At 39.9% G+C, this 27616-nt stretch overlaps 1 protein-coding gene across 3 annotated transcripts in view; it reads right to left on the bottom strand.

Moving 5' to 3' along the window:
* Window positions 1-6430: 6430 nt before the first annotated feature.
* Window positions 6431-27616, bottom strand: part of Wnk3 (WNK lysine deficient protein kinase 3) — a 150433-nt gene continuing 129247 nt past the window's right edge. For all 3 annotated transcript variants that reach the window (XM_070040399.1, XM_070040401.1, XM_070040400.1), the window contains exons 22-23: window positions 16352-16554; window positions 6431-12024 (exon numbers count right to left, since the gene is read on the bottom strand). In XM_070040399.1, coding sequence (XP_069896500.1) covers window positions 11683-12024; window positions 16352-16554 — 545 coding nt within the window. In that variant the 3' untranslated portion in view covers window positions 6431-11682. The remainder of the gene's footprint in view (window positions 12025-16351; window positions 16555-27616) is intronic.

Raw genomic sequence — 27616 nt, 5'->3', positions numbered from 1 at the left:
AGCTTTGGTCATGCATAACAGGCAGAGATTAGAAGAATCTAGAGGCTTACAATGCTATAAACAGAGCATTATGGATGATTCCGTTGAGGGCTTTGAAGATAAGGAGATTAGGAAAAAGCTAACACATCTTAGAAATTGGATAAGTGTTTATGACTAAAGTGCTGATGGAAATGGGGACTATTATGTCACATTAGTACAGAAAGCGTAGCTGCCAGTGTGTCTGTGCTTCATGGCTTTGTGAAAGGGTGAATGCAAGAACAGAGAAATAAGTCTATGGCAGAGGGATAGCTAAACAGCAAGACATTTAGGCTGTTGCATGGTTATTAGTGGCTACTTTCAGTGAGATTTAGAGTGAGACTCATTAGAAATTTCACAGCCTGCTGAAAAAGTGTGTTCATCAGAATAAAATGAGGGTATAGCCAATCAACTGTTTTCTAAAGATTAGCAAAAATAAAAGAAATGGTCACACTAAAACCCCTTCATATGGTTAATGTCTATTAATTAAAATTAAATTTAAAAAGTACTACTAAATTTAAAATACATTCAAAATATTATTAACTGTTGTTATTTACTAAACTAAATCGAACATTTTAGGAGCTGGGTACTAAATAGTCAAGATAATAAGGGGAAAGGCCTGAAAGACATCTCAGAAATCTTAAGAAGTTACCAGGTACAAGTAGCTCACACCTGCAATCCTAGCTACTCAAGGAGCTGAGATATGAGGATCACAGTTTGCAGAGAACCCAGACAGAAAGGTCTGTGAGACACTTAACTTCAATTAACAAGTAAAAAAGCCAGCAGTGGAAGTATGGTTCAAATGGTAGAGTGCCGGACTTGAGAGGAAAAAGCCAAGTGAAAGTGCAAGGCCCTGAGTTCAAGCCCCAGCATTCTCATAGGCCCAGAGGCCTGCCAGAGAAAAAGGCTTTCCAAAGGCTTGTTGCCCAGGACCCCTCTTAGTATACTGCTCCTGGCTTGCAAACAAAATTCACAGCCATGGTTAAGCAGGTAGGTACAAGGCATGACTTTGTCCCATTGCCCCAAAGGTAGCAAGCAAGCAGCTAATCTGGGTGAAATTCACATGATGCAGAAGCAGGAACTTCAGAGTTGTTTCTGCAGAGATTTTCATCTCTTTTCAGTTTTAAAAATTATCCTTAAATGGTTGTACAATTAGACATGTCAGTTTATGAGTATAATGCACCTTGATCAATGTCACCCCTCCCATCATTCTCCCCCATCTTTTCCAACTCCACCCTTCCCCTCAAGTTACCCAAATCCATTTCACATATGTACATTAAATATAATTGCATTCGAACACGCTTCCTCTCTCCATTTGTGTGCTCCCTGCCCTTGGACCTTACTTCTGACATCACAAACTTCCTGCTATTCATTTTGTTAAACTTCTATAGTGTTTGTTTAAAGGAAAGCCTAGGGGGCCAGCTGTAGGGGCCTAAAAGAGTCATAGGACCATCACTGCAACCCCAGGAAAGCAGGACAACTGGCACCATGCATGGATGTGCAGAAAACATGCTGCATAGCAGCCATGTGGGTTTCAATCATCAAATCTATGGACACAGGGCTGCCAAAGGCCCCAAGGATTTGGGAGCCCCACTTGCTACTGTGTGTGTGTGTGTGTGTGTGTGTGTGTGTGTGTGCGTGCGTGCGTGCGTGCGTGTGTGTGTGTGTGTGTGTGTGTGTGTGTGTGTGTGTGTGTGTACTGAAATTCAACAGGTGGTGATTGGACCCAGGGTCTCAACAAGCATGCCAGGCACTGTAGCACTGAGCTATTTCCCAGGAGTAACAATAATTTGCTTTTCGTTTTGGAGATTCCCAGCTGGGAATTTTCCTTGAGTTTCAAATGGGATTTTAGCTTTTTGACCTTACAGCAGAACAGGTGAATACATTGAGACTATTTGCATGGAATAAGATGCATTTTGCATTGTGAGGTCCTGAATCTCAAGGCCTAGAGGGGGAACATTATGGTTTAGAAATGGTTTGTGTTCCCCAAAAGTTCCTGTGCTACCAGTTTGGTCCCAGTGCAGAGGTATTTGGAAGCTGGCTAATTAGGTGATGGGAGCTCTGCCCTCGTGCAGACAGTCACACTTTTTTTTTGTGAGTCCTGGGGCTTGGAACTCAGGGCCTGGGCACTGTCCCTGACCTTCTTTTGCTCAAGGCTAGTACTCCACCACTTGAGTCACAGTGCTACTTGCAGCTTTTCTGGTTATGTGGCACTGAGGAATCGAACCCAGGGCTTCATGCATTCTAGGCAAGCACTCTATCACTGAGCCACATTTCCAGCCCAGTCACACTTTATTTTTTGTTAGTTGTGGGGCTTGAACTCTGGGCCTGGGTACTGTCCCTCAGCTCTTCAGCTGAAGGCTAGAGCTCTACCACTTGAGCCACAGCACCACTTCTGGCTTTTTCTGCTTATGTGGTACGGAGGAATCAAACCCAAGGCCTCATGCATGCAAGGCAAACACTCTACCACTGAGCCACCTTCCCAGCCCCCCCAGTCACACTTTTTTGAGAGCATTCTTGCCCTAGCCATATATGGCTTCTTCCTCACCTCATGATTTCCCTTTCCACTTCTCGGCCATGCTGTGATGTAGCCACTGGGGTTGAGGGGATGCTACCAGAGGCTAAAGAGGTCGACTGCCCAATCTTGGACTTCTATTAGTGTTCAGAATAACTAAATAAACCTATTTTGTTTATAAAGAAAACCAGTACTACTTATTTTATAACAGAAACACAGACAGTTACCATTTGTGTGTGTGTGTGTGTGTGCTGGTCCTGGCGCTTTTGGGCACTGTCCCTGAACATTTTTGCTTAAGGCTAGTGCTCTACCACTTGAGCCACAGTTCCATTTCTGGTATTTTTTGGCAGATAATTGGAGAAAAGAGATTTACAGACTTTCCTGACTGGGCTGACTTCTACCTGCAGTGCTCTAATCTCAGCCTAGAATTGGGTTTTGTCATCTTTTTCTCTTCTTAGTGATCTGTAGATGGGTGCTGGTGGTTCACACCTGTAATTATAGCTATTCAAGAGACTGAAATATGAAGGTCAAAGTTTGAAGCCAGCCAGGACAAGAAAGTTTATGAAACTCTTATATCCAATTAACCAGCAAAATGCCCCATGTGCCCAGACCTTGAGGCCAAGCCCCAGTACTGGCATAAAAAATAATAAAAGTAGTGATTTATGAAGTTCCTTGAATAGTAGTTACTATTGTTTAACCAACCCCCTGTGTAGTAGACATAATTCAGGCTGGAGTAGCAAAGTGTCTACCTAGCACACATGAGGCCCAGGGTTTAAATCCCACTATTGCAAAAAAAAAAAAAAAAAAAAAGCATAAACAGCATAACGCTAAGCTCTTTATATGCTTATTTTTAACAGTTCCAGAAACCAGTTATCTTTTTCTTTCCTTCTTCCTCTTCCTTTCTTTTTGCTTTTGTTTGAACTTAGAGCCTTGGGTACTGTCCCTTACCTTTTTAGCTCAAGGCTAATGTTCTAACACTTGAGCCACAGTCCCATTTCCAGAGTTTAGGTGGTTAAATGAAGATAAAGGTCTCATGGACTTTTCTGCACGGGCTGTCTTTGAACTACCATTCCCAGATCTCAGCCTCTTGAGTAGCTAACATGAGCCTCTGATGCCAGTTATCCTTTTTAAAGGAAGCTGAAGTAAAAAAGTTAAGCAGTTTTGGGCTGGGAAGGTGGCTCGGGGTAGAGCGCTTGCCTTGCATGCATGAGGCCCTGGGTTCGATTCCTCAGCACCACATAAGCAGAAAAAAAAGTCGGAAGTGGCACTGTGGCTCAAGTGGTAGAGCGCACACCTTGAGCTGAAGAGCGCCGGGACAGCGCCCAAGCCCAGAGTTCAAACCCCATGACCAACCAAAATAAATAAAATAAAAAAAATAAAAAAATCCTGGTCTGCTGGTCTATAAAAGCTGTGTATTACCACTAATAATAATCAGAACTATGTCCAAGCCAGTTTGATTTCCCAAGTGCAAGCTGAATGTGAAAACCATCAACAAAATAGTAAACTCAATTAGTAAATATGACCACTTTTATTTTACAAATGAGAAAATGCAAGTTCAAGAGGCTTTGAATAAAAGACTTCATGCATCTACCACTATGTATCTTGCTTTTAAAATACAATTTTTATTGTAAAGATACTGTACAGAGGGATTACAGTTACATAAGGTAATGAGTACATTTCTTACCAAGCATTGCTATCTCCTCCTTTGTTTTTCCCCTTCCATCCCTCCCCTCCCCCACTATGTATCTTGAACCTCCAACTAGAAATCACCTGAGACAAGAGATCTCAGGTCATACTACAAGGTCTCTTCCCCTTTCTCTTTCCTATTTTGAGAAAGGGTGGTTTTCCAAGCTGGCCTCAAAGTTCTGGGATCCTGTGGAGCTCCTCCTTCAGCCTCCCAAATAGTTGACTGTATAGGTGTGTACCACTATGCCTCACAGCTTGAGTGGGTTTTTTTGTTTTTGTTTTTTTGGTTGTGGGGCTTGAATTCAGGTACTGGGTATTGTACCTGAGCTTTTGGGCTCAAGGCTAGCGCTCTAGACCTTTGAGCCACAGTTCCACTTTCAGTATTTGGGTTGTTAATTGAAGATAGGACTCTCATGGACTTTCCTGCCCAGGCTGGCTTTGAGTCATGATCCTCAGATCTCAGCCTCCTGAGTAGCTAGGATTACAACGTGAGCCACCCGTGCTTGACAAGCTTGAGTATTTCTGATAGGCCTTTTACTCTTTGCTATAGGACGCTTTGCATATGCACATCCATAGTTCTCCACAAACTACCACATGAGCATGTGATCTAACCCAGTTTGATAGTTTCACAAGTCACTGTAGATTATTGAGTTCTCTCATGAGCTGCAGAATCACAGAGATCTGAGATTGGATGTAGGTGTCACTACTTACTAGCCATGTGACTCTAGCAAACTTGTGTGTACTAGGACTTGAACTCAGGGACTGGGCATTGTCCCTGGGTTATTTTGCTCAACGTTGGCATTCTCGCATTTGAGCAATATCTCCACTTCCAGCTTTTTGGTAGTCAACTGGAGATTAGAGCCTCACAAACTTCGTTGCTTTAACTGGCTTCAAACCTTCACCCTCAGATCTCAGCCTCCTGAGTAGCTAGGATTACAAATGAGAGCCACCAGAGCCTGGCCAAGCAAACTTTTTTTTGGGGGGGGGGTCCGGTCGCAGGGCCTGAACTCTGGGCATGGGCGCTGTCCCTCAGCTCTTCAGCTCAAGGCTAGCACTTTACCACTTGAGCCACAGCGCTGCTTCTGTTTTTTTTTTTTCTGCTTATGTGGTACTGAGGAATCGAACCCAGGGCCTCAAGTATGCAAGGCAAGCACTCTACCACTAAGCCACCTTCCCAGTCCCCCAAGCAAACTCTTTTTTTTTTTGTCGGTCGTGGGGCTTGAACTCTGGGCCTGGGCGCTGTCCTTCAGCTCTTCAGCTCAAGGCGAGCGCTCTACCACTTGAGCTACAGCGCCACTTCCTATTTTCTGGTGGTTTATTGGAGATAGGAGTCTCACGGTCTCTCCTGCCCGGGCTGGCTTTGAACCGCGATCCTCAGATCTCAGCCTCCTGAGTAGCTAGGATTACAGGCGTGAGCCACCAGCCAGCGCCCGGCTCAAGCAAACTCTTTAATCCCACATATTTTAGGACTGCTGTATAAATTAAAATATTCAGTCAAGAAGTACAATTAGGGCTGGGATGTAACTCAGTGGCAAAGTGCTTTCTTAGCAAGTGCAATATTCAATCTGCAAAAAAGAAAAGACAAAAAAATACAGTTAAAAAAAGAAGTAAAATTAAGAGTATTAAACTGAATACCTCTAAAAAATTCAGTCAAAATCCTAGCTGAGGAAAATGTTACAATTTTGACTCATTTGCAAATTTGGAGAGATCTAACTGGAACTGTGTTTGAAATGTGTTCAAATAGGCAAAACAGCTGGGCACCAGTGGCCCATGCCTGTAATCCTAGCTACTCAGGAGGCTGAGATGTGAGGATTATGGTTCAAAGCCAGCCCAGGCAGCAAAGTCCATGACACTCTTATCTCCAATTAACCACCAGAAAACCAGAAGTGTCACTGTGGTTCAAGTGGTAGAGCACTCACCTTGAGCTAAAGAGCTGAGGGACAGCACGCAGGCCCAGAGTTCAAGCTCCACCCCCCCCCCCCAAAAAAAAGGCAAAACATGGTGTGGTTAATTGGTGTTTTGGAGATATATATATATATATATATATATATATATATATATATATATATATATATATATACACACATACACACCAGCATAATCTATAGGACTACTTTTCCTAAATTCCATTTGGTAAATAAAGAACTACTTAAAGGCCGATTATTGCAGTGACTGTGACATCAATTTAATAAGATAACATACTCATTTAACACAAACTTTATTGTCTGCTTCAAAACAAAATTTCCAGGAAACAAAATACTTAACAACAGTTGGGTACAAGTGAAATAAAAATCACAGTTTCAAAGAATCAAAATGAGACAACTGGTGAAAGGCAGATCACTTGGTTTCCCCAAAATTAAAATTAAAAAAAGAAAACATTAATGTCAGAAAGAATTAAACTTAAGTTTAACAACATTCTCTATAATGCTACATTCCCCAATTAAGAAAGGAGAGTTCACATATACAACTAAATGTTAAGTGTAGAGAAGTGGCTGAAATTCTGCATACTTCATAGTAAATTATGCATGAAAGTTTATTAATTGCATAAACTTCCTGAGTGGCTCCCATGCTGCACGAGGTCTACATGCTTAATATTCATATCAAACAAATTACAGCTTTAAGTGATTGAGCATGACAGACCTTGAACAACTGCACTTTCCGATTAGTCACTTTTATCTGCTGAGGACCACAAATCTCAATCTCAAACCTTAAATTACAGTGCAAATCAAAATGCAACTTCAAATAAAACTAAAGGATGACAAACACATTTAAGAGTTTAGTTGACACTGCACATTTTTTTCTCAGAGCTGAATTTCTCTCTTCCCTTCTTGCTTGACTTTTAGCCTTTTTTTAAAGAAAAGAAAATCTTCCAGAATTAATTGGTACACAATTCCACTGTCCCAGTTGAAAATAACTTTAGGGTAACGTAGTTACTACTTCACTTTCCTTCATATGTTGGGGTCAAAATCCCCAACCAATATTTATATTCATCCTTCACAAAAACACTATTTCTGGGATGACCTGAAAGCATGTGGCTCCATTCAAATTGCATACTAATTGTATTTCGATTATATTTTCCCATTTGATTGTTTCCATTTCATAACCTGGATTAGGCTTTTTTTTTTTAAATTTTAATCCTAAAAATTCCATTTACTAAATCTAAGGCCTTTTCTACACACACACACACACACACACACACACACACACACACACACACACACACACACACACACACACATACACCCACCATTTTCTAGTTCATCTTCTAAACAAAGGGGAGAAAACAAATCCTTGATAAAGATTAAAAAAACAATTGATTCTAGAAAATGGTCTGCACCTCAAATCACCTCAAATGGCTTCAGTTTATCTGAACCAAACAGAAGATGAAGTAACTGAATCCCAAAGTGATGGCAAATATACCTCAGGAATGTATTTATGCAGGGTGACTGAAATACAGTACTTACCAATATAAACTATGCTGTAGTGTTACACAGTAAACATGTGAAACCAGGAATGTCTGGTTACAAACATTTGCTAAGATTTGGGTTGAAAGAGGAATGCATCATTTTTATCTCTCAGAAAATACAGCACAGAAGCAAGCCAATGCCTCCAGAAACTGTACAGACAGGATAACAGTTATATAAACCCCTTATCACAAACTACAAGCAATTCAACTTAAAATGCAGTGGGCCATTTTAAGATAACAAAATATCACTGCAAATACTTAGCAGTATGCTAATACTTTAAAGGACAGGTCACTGCTGGAGGACTGGTCAAATATTCCATTGTGATAGTTAAAAGTAATTTCAACCCATAGCCCTTTAGGCACAGAGATGAGAAATGCATCTCTTGTAAAAATAAATGCAATGTTACAGGCACTGGAACTAATTTAAGTACATTTGTGACAGTTTGCTTATTTTATAACTAACACTTATAATAAAGTCCTATACTGCCACCAGTCAGATTTATTTCTCTGCTCTCCATCCCCAAATCCTCTTAAGCTTATTTCACATAGGCACATGGCTCTCATCACTTAAACACAGATTGCCCACAGAGTGATGATACCTCTCATCGCAAACTCATGATGAGTGCTAGAACAAAAAGGCAAGCCAGATTTATAATCTAAAAAAAAATACTGAGAATCAAGGGGAACAAAAGTAAGTTTCACAGGTAGTGTTTACTTGTGCATCAAAAACAGCACTAAAAACGAGGTAGATAAACAAAAGTAACTAGACTGGAAGTAAACCTGGGGTTCTAAGATGATAACATCCCACCATACTATAGATCACACTCCACTCAATCCAAAAATCCCAGCGGAAAAGTGCCTTTTAAACTTTCACAGATAATTTTGCTGTCAAACCATTAGTAATCATGCTTGATAGAAGCAAGGGAGGGATGAAAAACAAAATGAGTATTTGTTATATTACAGCAAATTACCTTAAATAGAATTTTCAAGACTGCTACAAATACACATAGAGGGTTATTTTCATTAGATTTACATCAATACTTGTTTCATATTCTTATGATGTTACACCCAACTTCACAGACATAGCAGCAGATACTTCATGATGAGATGCTCACGTTGCCACAGATGGAGATACAGTACTCTTCATCAGACTTGTACTTTAAGAAGTAAACATGGTGGCTGGACATACAAACTATTCCCCAAATAAACATTACAAGCACAATGGTAACGCACGACCTTTTTCTCTTCTACAAGAAAATGAAGAGGATGGGTTTGTGTGTGTGTGTTTTTTTTCAAATGAACAAGAAGGCCTATTTTATATAGTAGGCTCGTTGTTAAGTAAGAAGGGAATTTCTGAGCTTTAGTTATTCAAGCATTAGTTGTTTCTGGGGAGAAGTACCTCAGGCAAGGATGAAACCAGCACAATTTATGACTCAGAAAAAAATATGAAAGAATGCGAAATCCTAGATAGAAAACTAGCCAATATTTACAGTCAAAATGACTATAATTGAAATCAAACATTTAAGTAATGGGGAAAAGGAAATAAACCCCACAGCAATGTGAATAACATTATTTTTCTTCATCTCTGCAAAAACTCACTTTTTTCTGTATTCTTAAACTTACACATGTTACATATACACAAAGTATATATAACATATATGCTAACCCAGCTACTGCTGTCAGCATGGAGACAGCAGTACACTATTCACCATCTTCAAACTTTAGAAGACTACTTTTCTTTCCAGCAAAAATCTGAAAAGATTCTAAATATTACAAGGCACTGCAAAAAGTCTGCAGGCAAATAAGAATGATGAATTCTATGTAAAACTGAGGTGGGTGATAAAATGCAGGCCATAGGATACAGAGCAGCCATTACTAAGTGGAATTGTACATATTACCCATGGAGCTTTTTGTTTTATACCCTGGGGTATTTTAAAAGACGGCCATTAAGGAAGAAGTTCACTTTATGTTATATATCTCAATTTAATTATGCAAAATCAACTCATCTACGAAAATATGAACAGATTTTTTTCTTTGAAAGTTATGGATTTCAGGAGGATTGTTTTTGGACACACAGGAAACACTGCAGTGCAAGAATTTGCATGAATGTCCTAAAATCACTTCAACTTGCAAATAAAGCAATACCAGAGAAATGGGAGGAATCTCTACATAAGGTTTGGAAAGACTCCTCTGAAACTGATGATAGTTTATTAAAAAAAAGAACAACAACAACAAAAAACCCAAAACAACTGTGGCTCTTAGCAACAGCGATGCTCAAAATGCTACCCTTGATGCTCCCAACCGTGAAAGAACTGCAACGGTGGGTGTATCTTTAGGTAAGCAATAAAAGACATACTTTAAAAAGAGGAAACTGAATGCTATAAAGTATATTGCATAAAAACCCAAAAAGGAGTATACATATTAAGTTTTCCTTATTACCTGGCAAGACCAAGGAGGTACAATTTTTTTTAGAGGAATATGGAAGAAAAATCCATTTCATTAACAGAAATGGTGAGTGACAATTTGGAATGCTCACCAATAGACAAAACTCCTAATTGGGTAAATGTGGACCAGAAATGACTTTGAAATCTTCAGTGGAAGCTAAGTAGTTTGAACATGTAGACTTAGTAGTTAGATCCCCTTAAAAAAAATTCTACTTGGGTTTCACAGACTGAGCACTAGGAAACCCTGTGACCAGTCTTTATTATATTTAATTTTATTATAGTTAACTTTCTTAAAAACCAAAGGTGACATTGCCTCCCTTCCTCCTAAAACTGGATAAAACCCAGTAAAGTGCAACTTGACAGTGATCTCTCTCATAGTCTAAAGAGGCTGCCAAACTCATCTAAGATCTAAAAATCAGCTACGATGCTCTAGATTACTAATAAGAAATTATAACAACCATAAAATGGTAATCCAAAATGCTAAGGGCAACTTAAATAGTATCCTTCTAGGGTCTACTCTCTCTTTCTCTGCAGGACAGTGTATACCCCACATCTCTTAGGACCCTGTAAAGCCAGTGTTTCATGTGTAAGTCTCAGAACCTACAAAAAAAACCTACTGTGTTAAGTTCATTTCCCTTCAGAATAATAGATCAATAAAGGTGTTAACTTCAATCCCCTTTGTTAGGAATATAAAGATTTTCCCCCAAATGAGATTCTTATTGGCTGCAAAATATCCTTTGCAAAAGAATGCAAGCCAAACTGATGCCTCTTGAGTGCTCAAAAGCAATGTAGTGTGCACACAAGAAGCAGAGAGCTGCTTTGAATTATTACTGAAATCCAAAAGCAGCTATAGTATCTGTAGAATCAAGGAACTGTTACAGTTCTCATTTTTCCTTTCCCTCCGCCTCACTCAAAACAAGGCTTCACTCCTACTGCTGTGACGACGGGAAGAAAAATCACATTAAAAAGGGCTCATGTTCTGTATTGGTTGACAAAACATTTCCTGCAGTGTTACCCTGCCTCCTGTGAAAGGTAAACTTGTAAGATAAATGTGAAGAATCCCACAAGACTCCAGCTATTGGAGGATCTCACTTTGTCCACATTTGGGGAGAGTAAATTGAAATCATCTTTGTACATTTGAAAGAAAAGTATCATACAGCTGCAGATAACAGCTGTAGCAAAAACAATTTTTTTTAAAAAAAGAGGGCTTCTCAGCAATGCAATGGAAAGTATCCTGGAAATGGTAATGCTCAAGCTGAGCTTATTAAAGCATTCTGAAGAGTATTTTAAAAAAATCAAGTATCAAAGAGGATAGGATTTGAAGTGAAAAAACATTTCTCTGTGCAGTGTTCTATGTGCAAACTGCACATTTCTACAGAATGATAAGCCTTATCAAATATCACACTGGAACAATAAAACACTTACATTTGAAAGTAAACTCAAATGAAGGAAAATATGGCAAAACCCAAGAAGAAGAAAACTTTTAATATCTTAGGTATCCTGAAAATAATTCTGGAAAATAAAATCTCCCTTTTCTTCATCATCTCTATTCTGGTTCATTTAGGACCAGGAGGGATTGTAGAAGGGATCGTAGATGGATTCTGTGCTGGTGGAGCTGGAAATGCCTGCAAATTCATCCCTGGCTGGAATGGTCCTGCAGATTGGGAAGGAATCACTACAGACTGCTGTGTTGTTCCTGGGATTCCAACCCACTGTAAGGGATACCCTGTGCCTCCTACAGTATTATACTGACAAACATGGGATACTCCGTAAGATGATAATGGCCCAGGAAAGGAGGGGAGTGGAAGTCCTTGTGGCAAAGAAGTTGGGACTGTTCCACGTATTTGGGAAAGAGAAGAAATCCATGTTGATGTGTAGCCCATAGTAGATGGAGTATTCTAACAAAAGAAACATAGAAACAAAAGATCAGTTTATTTTGTATATGCATTTAGCAATCTAAATCCATTTCTATATGTCAGATGCTTTTACACACACACACACACACACACACACACACACACACACACACACACACACACACACACACACACACACACACACACACACACACACACACACACACACACACACACACACACACACACACACACATGTTGGTCCTGGGCCTTGAACTCAGGACCTGGATGCTGTCCCTGAACTTTTATGCTTAAGGCTAGTACTCTACCATTTGAATCACAACTTCCACTTCCACCACTTTTGGTGATTAATTGGAGTTAAGAGTATCATAGATGTTCCTGCCAGGGCTTCCTTTGAACTGTGATCCTCAGATCTAAGCCTCTTGAGTAGCGAGAATTACAGGTGTGAGTCACTGGCCTCTGGCTCACTTTTTGGTTTACTACTCCCACGTGGCTATCACGTGGGGAGCACCAATCTGTGTGTTCAAGATAATTACATATCTTATGTTAGTTCATACTCCTAACTGTTCTGCCTTGCAGCGTATACATTTCAACAGTAACATGTGAGCACATTGGTAAAGTTAGCTCTCTATACTAAGATATCATTGAATAAATGTCACATTACAAAAATAGTTGCCATATATAGGCACTTACAATGTGACACCAGTAATGATACAGCTTTGTAAGTATTAACTCATTTAATCTTCAGTAATTCTGCTAGGCAGGCATTATGATTGCTTAAAAGACACGAAAACAAAGGAAAAGTATAGTAAGTCACATGATAAGTAAATGACTACCTGACAATGGAACCCAAGTCTGTCAAAAAAACCTTTGGCGGTTTTATTCACACACTATTTTTTCCTCGCCCTTCCTCCAAACATACTCCTTTGATACTGCAACCAATCACCATCTGAATAGTCAACAAAACCTCCATCTGCATAGTATGTTAGAGGATCTCACCATAGCAGAATAAAATACACTTCTGTCTTGAAATTTGCCTCAAAATGTCCAGAATCTTACAATGGGGATACTATTTAGGTATTAATTGGTGCCAGGAAGAAAAGAATTCAAAGCCCCCAAGAGGATGCATTATTTACTATTTTGAGAAATCTATGACTTAAATATTGTTATTCAGTATTAATTTTATTTTTGTTGGTCGTGGGGCTTGAACTCTGGGCCTGGGCGCTGTCCCTCAGCTATTCAGCTCAAGGCGAGCACTCTACCACTTGAGCTATAGCACCATTTCTGGTTTTCTCGTGGTTTATTGGAGATAAGAATCTCACTGACTTTCCTGCCCAGGCTGGCTTTGAACCATGTGATCCTCAGATCTCAGCCTCCTGAGTAACTAGGATTACAGACGTGAACCATCGGCTCCCGCCTTAAAAATACTTTTTGTGCTAGGCGTGGGGCTTAAACTCAGGGCTTGGGTACTGTTCCTGAGCGCTATTCCTCAAGGCTACTATTCTACCACTTGAGCTGCAGCTCCACTTCTGGCTTTTTGGTGATTACTTGAAGGTAAGAGTCTCATGGACTTTCCTGCCTGGGCTGGCTTTGAACTGTGATCTCCAGATCTCAGCCTCCTGAGTAACTAGGATTTATAGAAGGAAGCCACTGGCACTTATCTAATAAACATTGTTTGAGACAAAGTCTTACAGTGATGCCCCATTATGTAACCTCAAATTCAGGATACTGCCTCAGCCTCCTAAGTGCTAGGACTACCTTTGTATGCCAACAAGACCAGCTTAAAGCATACTGTTTTTTCTTCAATGCTAAGAATGGAACTCTTTTTTTTTTTAATTTTATTTTATTTTATTTGTGAACATACTGTACAGAGGAGTTACAATTACATAGGCAGGATAATGCGTACATTTCTTACCAAGCATTGCAGCCTCCTCCTGTGTTTACCCTTCACATCCCTTCCCAGCCTCCCCCCTCCCCCCCAATCCCAATCCTTCTCTTCCCCCCCTCCCCCCCCCCGCACCGACGTTGTAAAGCTCGTTTTAGACATGACAACTTGTACTTCTCATTGTTGCAACAGATCCACCTGTATCCTTAAACAACTGGTTTTTCCCCATCTCCTCCACAAGTTATACTGACATCAAATATAGTGAAAGCAGGGGTTATACTGTCGGGGGGGGGGGGGACATACAAAGCAACAAAGAGATGATCTTATAAATGTGTTAGAAACACATGCATGAAAGAAAAAAACCTTAAAATACACATCTAAGGGTTCATTTTCCTGACATCACATTATCTGACCTTTTCCGCTTGACTCATACATATACTAGATATTACAAATAAGGGAAACCATGGGACCTATGTTTCTTTGGGCCTGGCTTACTTCACTTAATATAATTTTTAAGAATGGAACTCTTGCACTATACCAGATAAGTGTTCTAAAACTGACCTATATTCTCAGCCCCATAAATGTATTTTCACACTTTCTTTACTTAAAAACTATACACACATTCAAACAGAAGATAGACACATAGACACAAGTTGAGAAGTCTAAATTACTTGTCTTAGAAAGTTGAAAGTATGGCTGGGAAGGTGGCTGAGTGGTAGAGTGCTTGCCTTGCATGCATGAGGCCCTGGGTTCGATTCCTCAGCACCACATAAGCAAAAAGAAAAAAAGCCGGAAGTGACGCTGTGGCTCAAGTGGTAGAGCGCTAGCCTTGAGCTGAAGAGCTGAGGGACAGCGCCCAGGCCCAGAGTTCAGGCCCCACGACCGGACCCCCCCCCCAAAAAAAAAGTTGAAAGTATTTACTAATTGGTCTTTTCCTGAAAGTGTGCTTACTCTTGGTCTATAGGATAATTTGCTCAAAGACTTCATGACATAATACAGATACACTTAGATATATCTCTTCTGATTATGACAGTTCAGGTTCTAAGATCTGACTCACATTTGAACAGGATTACTTATTCTGAATTTTAAAACATGAGCACAAAATGTATAAGGTAAGCCAGTTACTGGTGGCTCATGACTATAATCCTAGCTACTCAGGAGGCTGAGATCTGAGGATTGCGGTTTGAAGACAGCTTAGGCAGGAAAGTCCATCAGACTCTTATCTCCAATAAACTACTCAGAAAAACCCAGAAGTGGTTCTGTGGCATAAAGAAGCTCAGGGACAGCATCTAAGCCCAGAGTTCAAGCTCTAGGACTGACCAAAAAACTCATTATCAGGTAAAATAAAATCCATATTTCTCTATGGATAAGTACATATCCAACATATATATTTTACCTAAATTATATTATTCTAGATGCTTTTGTATAAACAATAATTGGGCATCTCCCTAAGAAACTCAAAACATCTTATAATACTTGTCTTATGACATTTTTTTGATACTAAACAAAGATAGTTAAGATAATTTATTGGCTTTAAGAATACTGATTTGAGGGGCTGGGAAGGTGGCTCAGTGGTAGAGCGCTTGCCTTGCATGCCTGAGGCCCTGGGTTCAATTCCTCAGCACCATATAAGCAAAAAGAAAAAAGCTGGAAGTGGCACTGTGGCTCAAGTGGTAAAGTGCTAGCCTTGAGCTGAAGAGCTGAGGGACAGCACCCAGGCCCACAGTTCAGGCCCCACGACCGGAACCCCCCCCAAAAAAAACCAAAAAAAAACAAAGAATACTGATCTGAGCTGGGTGCTGGTGGCTCATGTCTGTAATCCTAGCTACTCAAGAAGGCTGAAATCTGGTGTTCACAGTTCAAAGCCAGTCCAGGTAGGAAAATCTGTAAGACTCCTAACTCCAATTAACCTCCAAAAATCTGGAAATGGAGATGTGGCTCAAGTGGTAGAATACTACCCTGTAGCACAAAATGAGTTTAAGCCCCAAGACTAGCATAAAAAATACTGATATGTAGCACAGGATAGCTTTTCCTCAAAACTCATGTGATCACATTAATCCTCATTCCATAGGCTTCTTTTTCCGTATTTGTTTTTAAGATACAATAGTTAAAAACAAGAGCCAGAAAATATGGCTTGCCATATCTTTTCACAAATTATTTTTAAATGGCTCAAATCCACCCTATTCAATTCTATATTGTCTAGGGTTGCTTTGAAACTACAAACAAGATGATAAGTTCTTACCATGTGGCTTAGAATGTCTAAAAATATTTATTAACTGGCACCTACCTGAAAGTTCATTGACTTGGTCTAAAAGATAATTTGCTGAAGGGCTTCATAAATCTAAACCAACATCAAAATCTTAATGCTATCAAGTTACATCACATTCTCATGACCATTGGCCTAAAAAAATAAACTTTTATGGCTTTAGTTTTTATCAAGAAGTTTGGGGATAAACAACTTACTTCATATCCCTTGTTCCAGTTTTCTGTTTCTAGTTTTTGTTGACTCTGCTTAAGCTGGTTTAAACTTGGCTTGATAGGAAAATTTCCTACTGTTTCCTTTGTCCAGTCATCCACCAGTTTATGTAAGTCATCTGTGAACATTCCTTTTTTACTGGCTGGAGATTGCTGGCATGAAGCTGTACTACCCTCCGTACCAAGTAAATCTGAAAAAAATTAATAAACACGGAAACTGTGAAAAAAATTATAACTATTAGATAACTCTTGTTAGAACCATGCAGCTAATAGAATCACACACAGGGAACCGATAAAGGCAACCACATATTTTAGTTTACCTGGAACAGTCCCAATTTAAAGCTACTGTTGAGGGTCTGGGAAGGTGGCTCAGTGGTAGAGGGCTTGCCTTGCATGCCTGAGGCCCTGGGTTCAATTCCTCAGCACCACATAAGCAAAAAAAAAAAAAAAAAGCCGGAAGCGGTGCTGTGGCTCAAGTTGTAGAGCGCTAGCCTTGAGCTGAAGAGCTGAGGGACAGCGCCCAGGCCCAGAGTTCAGGCCCCATGACCGGATCCCCTCCCCCCCCCCCAAAAAAAAACAATAAAGCTACTGTTGAGCCAGTTGCCAGTGGCTCACACCTGTATTCTTAGCTACTCAGGATTGTGGTTTGAAGCCATCCAGGGCAGGAAAGTCTATGAGATACTTATCTCTAATGAACTACCAAAAAGCTAAAAGTGGTGCTGTGGCTCAAATGGTAGAATGCTAGTCTTGAGCAAAAAAACTGAGTAAGAGTGTGAGGCCCTGAATTCGAGACTCATTACCAGCACACACACAAAATAAAGCTATTGTCTTAATTACTAACTATTCCCCTTTCAGTCCCCAAAGTTTCTTGGACATCAAGCAAGAAACTCCTGATTCATATTTTAACAAATTATCTTAGGGGTAATTCAAGTGTGCGGAATCATGAAAAATTAATATAAACTTTAGTCTTTTCATAAGCTTCTTCAGGTAAATACTTAATGTTTTTTTTACAGAATCATAAGGCTAGGGATATACCTCAGTAAAACAGTATTTGCCTAGCACAAGGGTAGGGGTTTGATCACTAGCACCACAAAAGGAGAGAGAAAAAGAATCACAGAATGTTAAAAATGGAAAGAACTGGGCTGGGGGTATTACCTTAAGTGGTAAAGCACTTGCCTACCAACTGTGAGGTTCTGAGTTCAAGCCTCAGTATTTCTAAAACGAAATACAAAAAAAGAAAACCAAAAAAGAAAAGAATCTGAGAATTGCAATCAAAGCTACTTACTTCGTAGTGGGGAAACCAGGTCCAGAAAAAGTAAATTGACATGGTTCAAGATATTGCAAGCAATTTCCATCAGGATAGCAATGAAATGTTAGTGATTTTCAACAAGTTTCTAAAAACTTTAATCACTTTTCAAATTGTACTCATATTTCTGATATATGGTTAAAATTTAGAAAGACATGGGCAAAGAAATACAAGACTTCAATCACAGCATTTGGGAGGCTGAGGCAAGAGGATAAAAAGAGTACATAGCAAGCCTGCCTCAAAAAGCTCCCTAAAATTGGGCTACTGGAATGGCTCAAGTGGTAAAGTGACTGCTCACCAAGTATAAGGTGCTTGAGTTTAAACTCCAGTACCACTAACAAAATAAAACTACCCCAAAATGTCCAAATTAAAGATGAATAAAAAGAATGTTTATCTGGAATAGTGGAAAAGACAACACAGATGGTTTAATAAGCCTCGGCATAGGATATCCTAAAGCATAAGATATTCAAACAAATGAAATCAGTTTTACTGATGACTCAATCAGTATAAATTATCCTAACTTGGGGGCTGGGAAGGTGGCTCAGTGGTAGAGCGCTTGCCTTGTATGCATGAGGCCCTGGGTTTGATTCATCAGCACCACATAAGCAAAAAGAAAAAAGCCGAAGTGGCGCTGTGGCTCACGTGGTAGAGCGCTAGCCTTGAGCTGAAGAGCCGAGGGGCAGCGCCTAGGCCCAGAGTTCAGGCCCCACGACCGGACCCCCCCCAAAAAATAAATAAAAATAAATTTAAAAAATATACTAATTTGAACATTACACTAGTCTTTATAACTTAGTACTATTATTTGTGCTTACAAAATCTTTTTGTGTGCCAGTACTGGGGCTTCAACTCAGGGTCTAGGGACAGTCTTTGAGCTGCTTTTGCTCAAAGCTAGCACTACCACTTCAGCCATAGCACCATTTCTGGCCTTTTCTGTTTATATGGTACTGAGGAGTTAAACCCAGGGCTTCATGCACACTAGGCGAGCACTCTATTACTAAGCCATATTCCCAGCCCCAAACCATTTTTGTAAGCCAAGAACTTAAAGAGTGGTCAAAAATTAATTTTAGGAAGTACATTTGTGAACATTAATCACTAACATTTCGAAGGATTTAATTAAATAAGCATATAATTATGTGGTCTTCTTTTTGTAATCATGATAAAATATAGAAAATACAAAATACAAGAAGCCTTTATATCAACAATATTCAAAGTACTGTGTGTCATCTTTGAAACTTATAACAAGGGTTTTATACAGACATACCCAACAATGAACACGTAATTTTATAGACAGTGAGACTAAGAATGAGAAAGTAAACACACAGGGTTAGATATGGGAGCTAGAGTCTAGGCATCCTGACTGTTATTGGTAACTTAGTATTGACAAGATTTCCATTGTACTTTGGCAAGCCTATATAATAATCTGGGAAATGGATGAGGAAATTGCTAAATAAGGAGGATCACAGTAAGTTCAATGATGGCATTTATATCTATGAACCTTTAACTACTGAAAATTTAGATTTAAAAAGATTAAATATTAAATGCAAACATATTAGTGAAAATTGATTAACAAGTATAATGAATGAACTGGAACATTCATATATAAGGATGGTTTCTAATAATAATGGTTTCTAAAATGGAGCTGTGGCTCAAGTGATAGAGAGCTAGCCTTGAGCAAAAAAGCCCACACTGTGCCTAGGCCCTGAGTTCAAGCCCCAGGATTGATGTGTGCATGTGTGCCTGTATCCCCACAGTTCAGGCCCCAGTACTGGTGCATGTACACACACACACACACACACACACACACACACACACACACACACACACACACACACACATACACACACACACGAGCATGTTATTATTTTATCATATATGTTATTTTATAATAAAAGTATCAATTTTTCTTGTTATCCATCTGTATACATCTACCTCTCTGGCAACTTCAATGAAGGAACAAATTGCACAGCAAAGTTGAGGACGACTTCAGAGCTGATGCCTTTACAGATTGGATTCTTAGCCTGGGATAATGGCATCAGGTGGGATTAAGAAGAGAGCTAGAAATAAATTTATGTTAGTGCCTGCAGTTTTATGCGTCTAGAGTATCTTAGGAATATTCTGAACCATGATCCTCCAATCTTGGCCTCCAGAGTAGCTAGGATCAGAGCGTAAACCACTGTGACCTGCATAGCTTTTATTTTTATTTTTAAAATTATCTTACATTAGTTTTACAGTTGGGGGGGGATTTCATTGTTACCTTCCCACACGTTTACAATATATTCTTTTTTTTAAGTTTTTTTAATTGTGAAAGTATCATACAGAGGGGATACAATTACATGAGCAAGGTAATGAGTACATTTCTTATCAAGCATTGTTGCCTCCTCCTTTGTTTCCCCTTACCATCCTTGTTCTCCCATCTTCCCCCCCTTACAATATATTCTAATCAATCTTACCTCCATTACCTTCCTCATCTCCTGCTTTCCCATGTAAATTTTAGCAGGTTTGATTGTTCTATTGTCATTGTTGCAAATAATCTATTTACACAGGATTCAATTTTCTTCATTCTTGTTATCCCAGCCCCTTCCTAATAGTACCCCCAACAAAGTCTATTTTTCTATCCCTGTCCAAAATTGCCTCCCCCTTTTTTGCTAGTCTGGGATTTTCACTTGGGGTCTGGGCACTGTCCCTGAGCTTCTTTTGCTAAAGGCTAGCACTCTACCACTTGAGTCACAGTGCCACTTTCAGCTTTTTCTGTTTGTGTGGCACTGAGGAATTGAACCTGGGGCTTCATGAGTGCCAAGCAAGCATTCTACCACTAAGCCACATTCCCAGCCCTACCGTCCCCTTTTTGATCAACAGCTTTTACTGAGGTTCTTTATGCTGTTATCACATATGTTTGCAATGTACTATAAAGCTATCCATCCTCCATCTTATTTTCTGAAGTATAGTTTTGTGTGGGCATCAGAACCCAAACAAAACTAGCAGAAAGAATTCAAAACTAGCAGAGAGAATTCAATGTTAGACCAAACTTCAGCTGAATATTAAGCAATGAAGATAGAGGGGGCATTCCTGGAAGCTAGGCTTAAAAAAAAACATTTTAAGCAAGGAACCCAAGGACAATAGACTATAGGATGGACATGCTACACATATTTAGTCCACCATAAAATTTGGACCTAATACACTGAAAAAAATATTTGAGGATTCTGAATAGTAGCAGGTTGACCAAAATAAAAGCACTATTAAAATGACAGCATCATCTTTCCTGTTTTTACCCTATGGGTAATGTAGACATGAGCACTGTCATATTCAGTAAGAGATACCACCAGAGCTGGCCACTGGTGGCTCATGCCTGTAATCCCAGCTACTCAGGAAGCTAAGATCTGAGGATCGTTTGAAGCCATTCCAGGCAAAAAAGTCCCTGAGACCCTTATCTCTAATTAACTACCAAAAAAGCCAGAAGTGGAGCTTTGGCAAAGTGGTAGAGTGCTAGCCTTGAGCAAAAAAGCCCAGGGACAGCACCCAGGCCTTGCTTTCAAGCCCCAGGACCAGAACACACAAAAAAGTCCCAGTACCCACACAAGAGAAAAAAAGAAAAAAGAAAAATGAAGTGATGTCATTTGAAAAATGGATGAAGTTGGAGAACATATGTTGATTTTGATAAATTAAGCTGAAAACGCCAAATATTATATGTTTTCTCATATGTAGAAGCCAATCATAAAAGACACATACATACTCAAGGGCATGTACATCCATGTATATACCTATATACATATATGTAGAACATAGATTCTAAGTCTGATTCTAACATAGATTATAACTATGGACTACATAGGAGCATGAGCAGAGTAAGGAAAAAAAGATGAATGTGGGTGGAGAAGGGAGGAAGGAGAGAATGAGTGAACATATGTAGGTAAAATGTAGGTAACTCCGCTGTATATCACCTCTAAAACAATAATGTAAATTAGAAAAATAGCAAGATGAAGGAGGAATAAATGAAATAAAATACAACTGTGTGTGAAGCCAGCATAAAGAACTTCAATGAAGCTGGGCATTGGTGGTTCATGCTTATAATCTAGTTACTCAGGAGGCTGAGATCTGTAGATCCCATTTCGAGGCCAGCCAGGGCAGAAAAGTCATGAGACTCTTATCTTCATTGAACTACTCAGAAAAATCCAGAAGTGGTGTTGTGACTCAAATGGTAGAGCACTAGCTTTCAGTACCAAGAGGCTCAGGGACAGTGCCCAGAACTTGAGTTCAAACCCCAGGGCTGGCAAAACAAACAAAAACCTTCAATGAAAGCTGTTGATCAACAGGGGATGGGAAGGGTGAAGAAAGAAAGAGTAATAGGATTATTTTGAGTAAAGCACAATATATGCACATCAGAAATGCCCTTGGTGCAATTAATACACAATAAAGAAAGAAAAAAACCCAAATGACAGAAAAACAGAACAGGCTTGAATTGGAGGAAATGAGCACTAGTAAGATGGGGGGAGGTCTAATGAAGATGGTAAATGATAGTGAACATGGTTGAACCCGTTTATTTGTATGTGTGTAAGTAGAACAAAAAACATGAAATTGTTTTAGGACCAGGGAGTGGGAGAAAGTGATGGGGGTGGTGGTTGAGGTTGAGGTTGATTGGGGTACATTATATACATGTGAGGAAATGGGACAGTGTAACTTTCCTTGTACAATAAATGTATACTGCTAATAAAAAGAGCTTCAAGCAGGGTCCTGATGGCTCACACCTGTAATCCTAGCTACTCAGAAGGCTGAGATCTGAGGATAGAACTCAAAGTCAGCCAGGGCAGGAAAGTCCAAGACACTCATCTCCAATTAACCACCAAAAAAGTCAGAAGTGCAGCTGTGGTTCAAGTGGTAGAGCACTAGCCGTGAGCACAAAAGCTCAGGGACAGTACCTAAGCCCTGAGTTCAAGACCCAGGACTAGAACACACAAGAAAAGCTTAGGAATTGGACATGGTTATGCATGTGTGTATTCCTAGCACTCAGGAGGCTGTGGCAGGAGAACTATGTGTTCAACACCAGACTTTGGTATATAGCAAAATCCCATTTCAAACTCTCTCTCAAAAGTAAATAAAAATAATAACAGAAATAAAGAATATTTAAAACAGCAGAACAACTGGGAAACTCAGAGCAGGAAAATAAAGGTAATGCCACTACAGATTCCCTAAGATATTAAGCAGATAATAATGAACAATTCTCTCTCTATATATATCTATATCTATATCTATATCTATAGATATAGATATAGATATATCTATATCACAAAACAGATGAAATGGAACAGTTTCTCCCAAAGCACAAAAACTCACCAACATTAAATATATAACCAGAAGATCTTCACTAGCCTTACAACAGACAAGGGTCTCATATCTAAAATATACCTGGAACTCAAAAAATTAAATCCCCCAACAACAAATCTTCAAAGAAACAACTGCCCAATAAGTAAGTGGGCTAAAGACTTAAAGAGAAACTTCTCTGAAGAGGAAAGAAGGCTGGCCAATAGACATATGCAGAAATGCTCAATCTCCCTAGCCATAAAAGAAATGCAAATCAAAACAACATTGAGATTCCACCTCACCCCAGTTAGAATGGCTATAATCAAGAACTCTAATAACAACAGATGCTGGAGGGGATATGGACAGAAGGGAACCTCACTGCATTGTTGGTGGGAGTGTAAACTTGTTCAACCACTTTGGAAAGCATTATGGAGGTTCCTCAAAAGACTCCACATAGGGCTGGGAAGCTGGCTCAGTGGTAGAGCGCTTGCCTTGCATGCATGAGGCCCTGGGTTTGATTCCTCAGCACCACATAAGGAAAAAGAAAAAAAGCCGGAAGTGGTGCTGTGGCTCAAGTGGTAGAGCGCTCGCCTTGAGCTGAAGAGCTGAGGGACAGTGCCCAGGCCCAGAGTTCAGGCCCCACCACCGGACCCCCCCAAAAATATAGACTCCACATAGAACTCCCCTATGACCCAGCAATCCCACTTTTGGGGATTGATCACAATTGATCACCAACAAGGCCACACTAAAGCTACCAGCACGACTATGTTTATTGCAGCATTGTTTACTATAGCTAAGATATGGAACCAACCCAGATGCCCCTCAGTAGATGAATGGATCAAGAAAATGTGGTATATATACACAATGGGATTCTATGCCTCCATCAGAAAGAATGACATTGCCCCATTTGTTAGGAAATGGAAAGACTTAGAAAAAATTATATTAAGTGAAGTAAGCCAAGCCCAAAGAAACATAGGTCCCATAGTTTCCCTTATTTGCAATAACTAGTATATGTCTGAGTCAAGCAGAAAAGGTCAGATAAGTTGATGTTAGAGAAATGAACCCTAAGATATGTATTCAAATGTTTTTTTTTCTTTCAGGTGATTGTTTCTAACACATTTATAAGATTATTTCTTTGTTGCTTTGTATGCCCCTCCCCCATGGTATAACCCCTGCTTTCACTGTATTTGAGGTTGGTATAATTTGTGGAGGGGAAGGGAAAAAACAAATTGTTTAAATATGGATACAGGTGGATCCATTGCAACAATGAGATGTACAAGTTGTTATGTCGAAAAACGAACTTTACAACTTTGGTGGGGGGGGGAGGAGAATTGGGGGAGGCGGGGGGAGGATGGGAAGGGATGGGAAGGGGAAACAGAGGAGGAGGCTACAATGCTTGATAAGAAATGTACTCATTATCTTGCCCATGTAATTGTAAACCCTCTGTACAGTATTTTCACAATAAAAAAAAAGAATTAAATTTGTAGTTAAAAACCTTCTCAGAAGGGGCTGGGAAGATGGCTCAGTGATAGAGCGCTTGCCTTGCATGCCTGAGGCCCTGGGTTCAATTCCTCAGCACCACATAAGCAAAAAGAAAAAAGCTGGAAATGGTGCTGTGGCTCAAGTGGTAGAGTGCTACCGTTGAGCTGAAGAGCTGAGGGACAGCGCCCAGGCCCAGAGTTCAGGCCTCACGACTGGACCCCCCCAAAAAAAAACCTTCTCAGAAGAAAAATCTGAACTCAAATGATTTCACTGGAAAATTTTTTTTGACACATTTAAAGGAGAAATAACACTAATTCAACATAGAGTCTTTTAGAAAGTAGAAGTTCAGACTCATTTCTAAAAATGCAGAGTAAGGGCCAGGAGTTGGTGGCCCATATCTGTAATCCTAGCTGAGATCTGAGGATTGAGGGTCATAGCCAACCTGGACAGGAAAGTCCATGAGACCCTATCTCCAATTAACTACCAAAAAAGCTGCATGTGGAGCTGTAGCTCAAGTAGTAGAGCACAGAGTCTTGGGCAAATATACCTTCAAGGACAGCACACAAACTGTTCAAGCCCCATGAACTGCACACAAGAATGCAGGTTAACTTGCTTGTCTTCTACAGCAATCCAAATATGGGCAAAACAATGAAAACAATGGAAAGCACTGATAATTACCCAATGCCATAAAACAAAATAAAATTCATCTGTAAATGACAAACAGCCGGTGCCTGTCACACTTAACCATGAGGCAATTCCCTTTTTTTCTTAGCTATGTTTTGTGGTAGCTTAAAAGCTAGCAACAGTGCAGACAATGGAGAGATCAGACCTGTTTTGAGTGTCCTTAAATGTGCCTTCCCCCAAGCATAGTCAGTATTTCACAGCATCTCAGAAAAAAAAAAAAACTATTTCCAATAGTGTGATGCATATCTGCTTTCAATCCAGGCTTGGCTCTGCTGGCAATGGAGGAAAATGGTGGGTGAAAAATAAATACAGAGAGCTACTTGCAGGACATCATTGAAAGCAAAGGAGTGTTGGAAACAACTCAGCTGCTTAAAGCTCTGAGTTGAGTTGGGAAAGACAAGAACCTAGGCTGGAATTTAAAAGGAATTCTGGAAGACCTATATCAGCTTAGGAGACTTTGGAATCTTCTGACATATTCCTGGGAACAGAACTCGGGCATGACAAGAAAAAAGAGAAGGTACAGAACACGGCCTTACAATAGCATACAGAAAAATAAATGGAGCTTGGTGCAATTGGCTCATGCTTACAATCCTAGCTACTCAGGAAGCTGAGATCTCAAGATTGTGGTGTGAAGCCAGTCTTGGCAAGAAGGTCCATGAGATTCTTATCTCCAATTAACCACCAAAAAAGCCAGAAATGGAGCTGTGGTTTAAGTGGTAAAGCATACAAAAAGCTCAGGGACATTACCCAGGCTCTGAGTTCAAACCCCAGAACCAGAAATCACTCAATCCATCGATTAATCAATAAATTAAAACAAACAAACAAACAAACAAACAAACAAACAAACGGTTTTGGTAAACCTGAAGTTTTACGGTATGCTTTCTCATAGAGATTCTCTAATAAAGACATTCAAGCCACACTCTAGTGGCTCACACTTGTAATCCTAGCTATTCAGGAGGTTCATACCTGAGGATTGTAGTTCCAAGACAGCCTGGGCAGAAAAATCTGTGTGACTTAGATCCAATTTATTACCAAAAATCCACAAGTGCACAGGTTTTAGAGTACAGCCTTGAGAGGAAAAGCCATGCTAAAGTTCAAGGCACTGAGTACAAGTCCTAGTATCAACACAGAGACACACACAGACACACACACAGACACACAGACACACAGACACACAGACACACACACACACACACACACACACACACACACACACACACACACACACACACACACACACACACAAAATTCCAGGAAGAAACCTTTTTGTTTTTGTCTGTTGTGGGGCTTGAACTCAGGGCCTGGCCACTGTCCCTGAGCTTTTTTGCTCAATGCTAGTGCTCTGTCACTTATAGCCACAGCACTACTTCTGGTTTTCTGGTCCTTAATTGGAGATAAGAGTCTCACAGACTTTCATGCATGGCTAGCTTTGAACTGTGATCCTCAGATCTCAGCATCTGGAGTAGCTGAGATGAAAGGTTTGAGCCACCTGCACCTGGTTTTAATGAAGTCTTTTGATCAATCATTAATTCATAACTTAATGATACTGGCCCAGTAGTGAATCTTAGGAAACCAGGCTTAAAACTGAAAAAAAAGGGAAAAATCTAGTACAAAAGAACCCACAATTAGGACCGGTAATGTGGCTTAGTGGTAGAGTGTTGCCTAGCATACATGAAGCTCAGGGACAGGTGCCCAGGCAGTGAGTTCAAGCACCAGGACTAGCAAAAACAAAAACAAAAACAAAAATACACAATTAGTTCAGGAAAATAAATAACAAGTAAAAGCTTCTTTTGCTCAAGGCTAGCACTCTACTACTTGACTACAGCGCCACTTCCAGCTTTTTCTGTGTATGTGGTACTGAGGAATCAAACCCAGGGTTTCATGCATGCTAGCCAAGCACTCTACCACTAAATCACATTCCCAGCCTTTGGTGTTCATTTTTACTGAAAGCACTGATTCTTCATTTGGGCCTACAAAAGTGTCTGGCAGTGAACTAAAACACAGTTGAACAAGTTTGGCTTCTTAGCTTTCATATTTTATCTGTCTCCTTTGTTACCTTAACCTTTGGGTTTGATTTCTGCTCAAAACTAAATATGGATGGGTTAGTCATTTAAGGAATGTTTGCTCTAAATTTACGTAATATCTCTCCTAAGATACATATCTCTAAGATGAACCAAGATGTTTTCAAGATAATATGGGGCATTCTGACCTTGTACTCTTGTGTGTACCAACCACCAAGTTTCACAATGTCCCAACTGCTGACCAAGAGGTGTCTAAAATTCTCTAGCCATCAGTCTATTCCTAACTTGATCCCTCCATTCCCCTTTGTCTAAGGATAAAAGGAGTTTAAACTTGTGCTTTGTTTATAATGGTTTTCCTTTTTTTTCCTTTTCTTTCTTGTGTTCCTGTTTCCTGGGCTTGAACTCTGTACCTGGGTGCTGTCCCTCAGCTCCTTTTTGCTCAAGGCTAGAATTTCTACCACTTGA

Source organism: Dipodomys merriami, unplaced genomic scaffold, assembly GCF_024711535.1.
Source record: "Dipodomys merriami isolate MVZ:Mamm:240054 unplaced genomic scaffold, mDipMer1.0.p SCAF_3, whole genome shotgun sequence".
Classification (NCBI taxonomy): domain Eukaryota; kingdom Metazoa; phylum Chordata; class Mammalia; order Rodentia; family Heteromyidae; genus Dipodomys; species Dipodomys merriami.
Note: the sequence above shows the minus strand (reverse complement) of the source record. Positions and strands in the feature narration are given on the sequence as shown.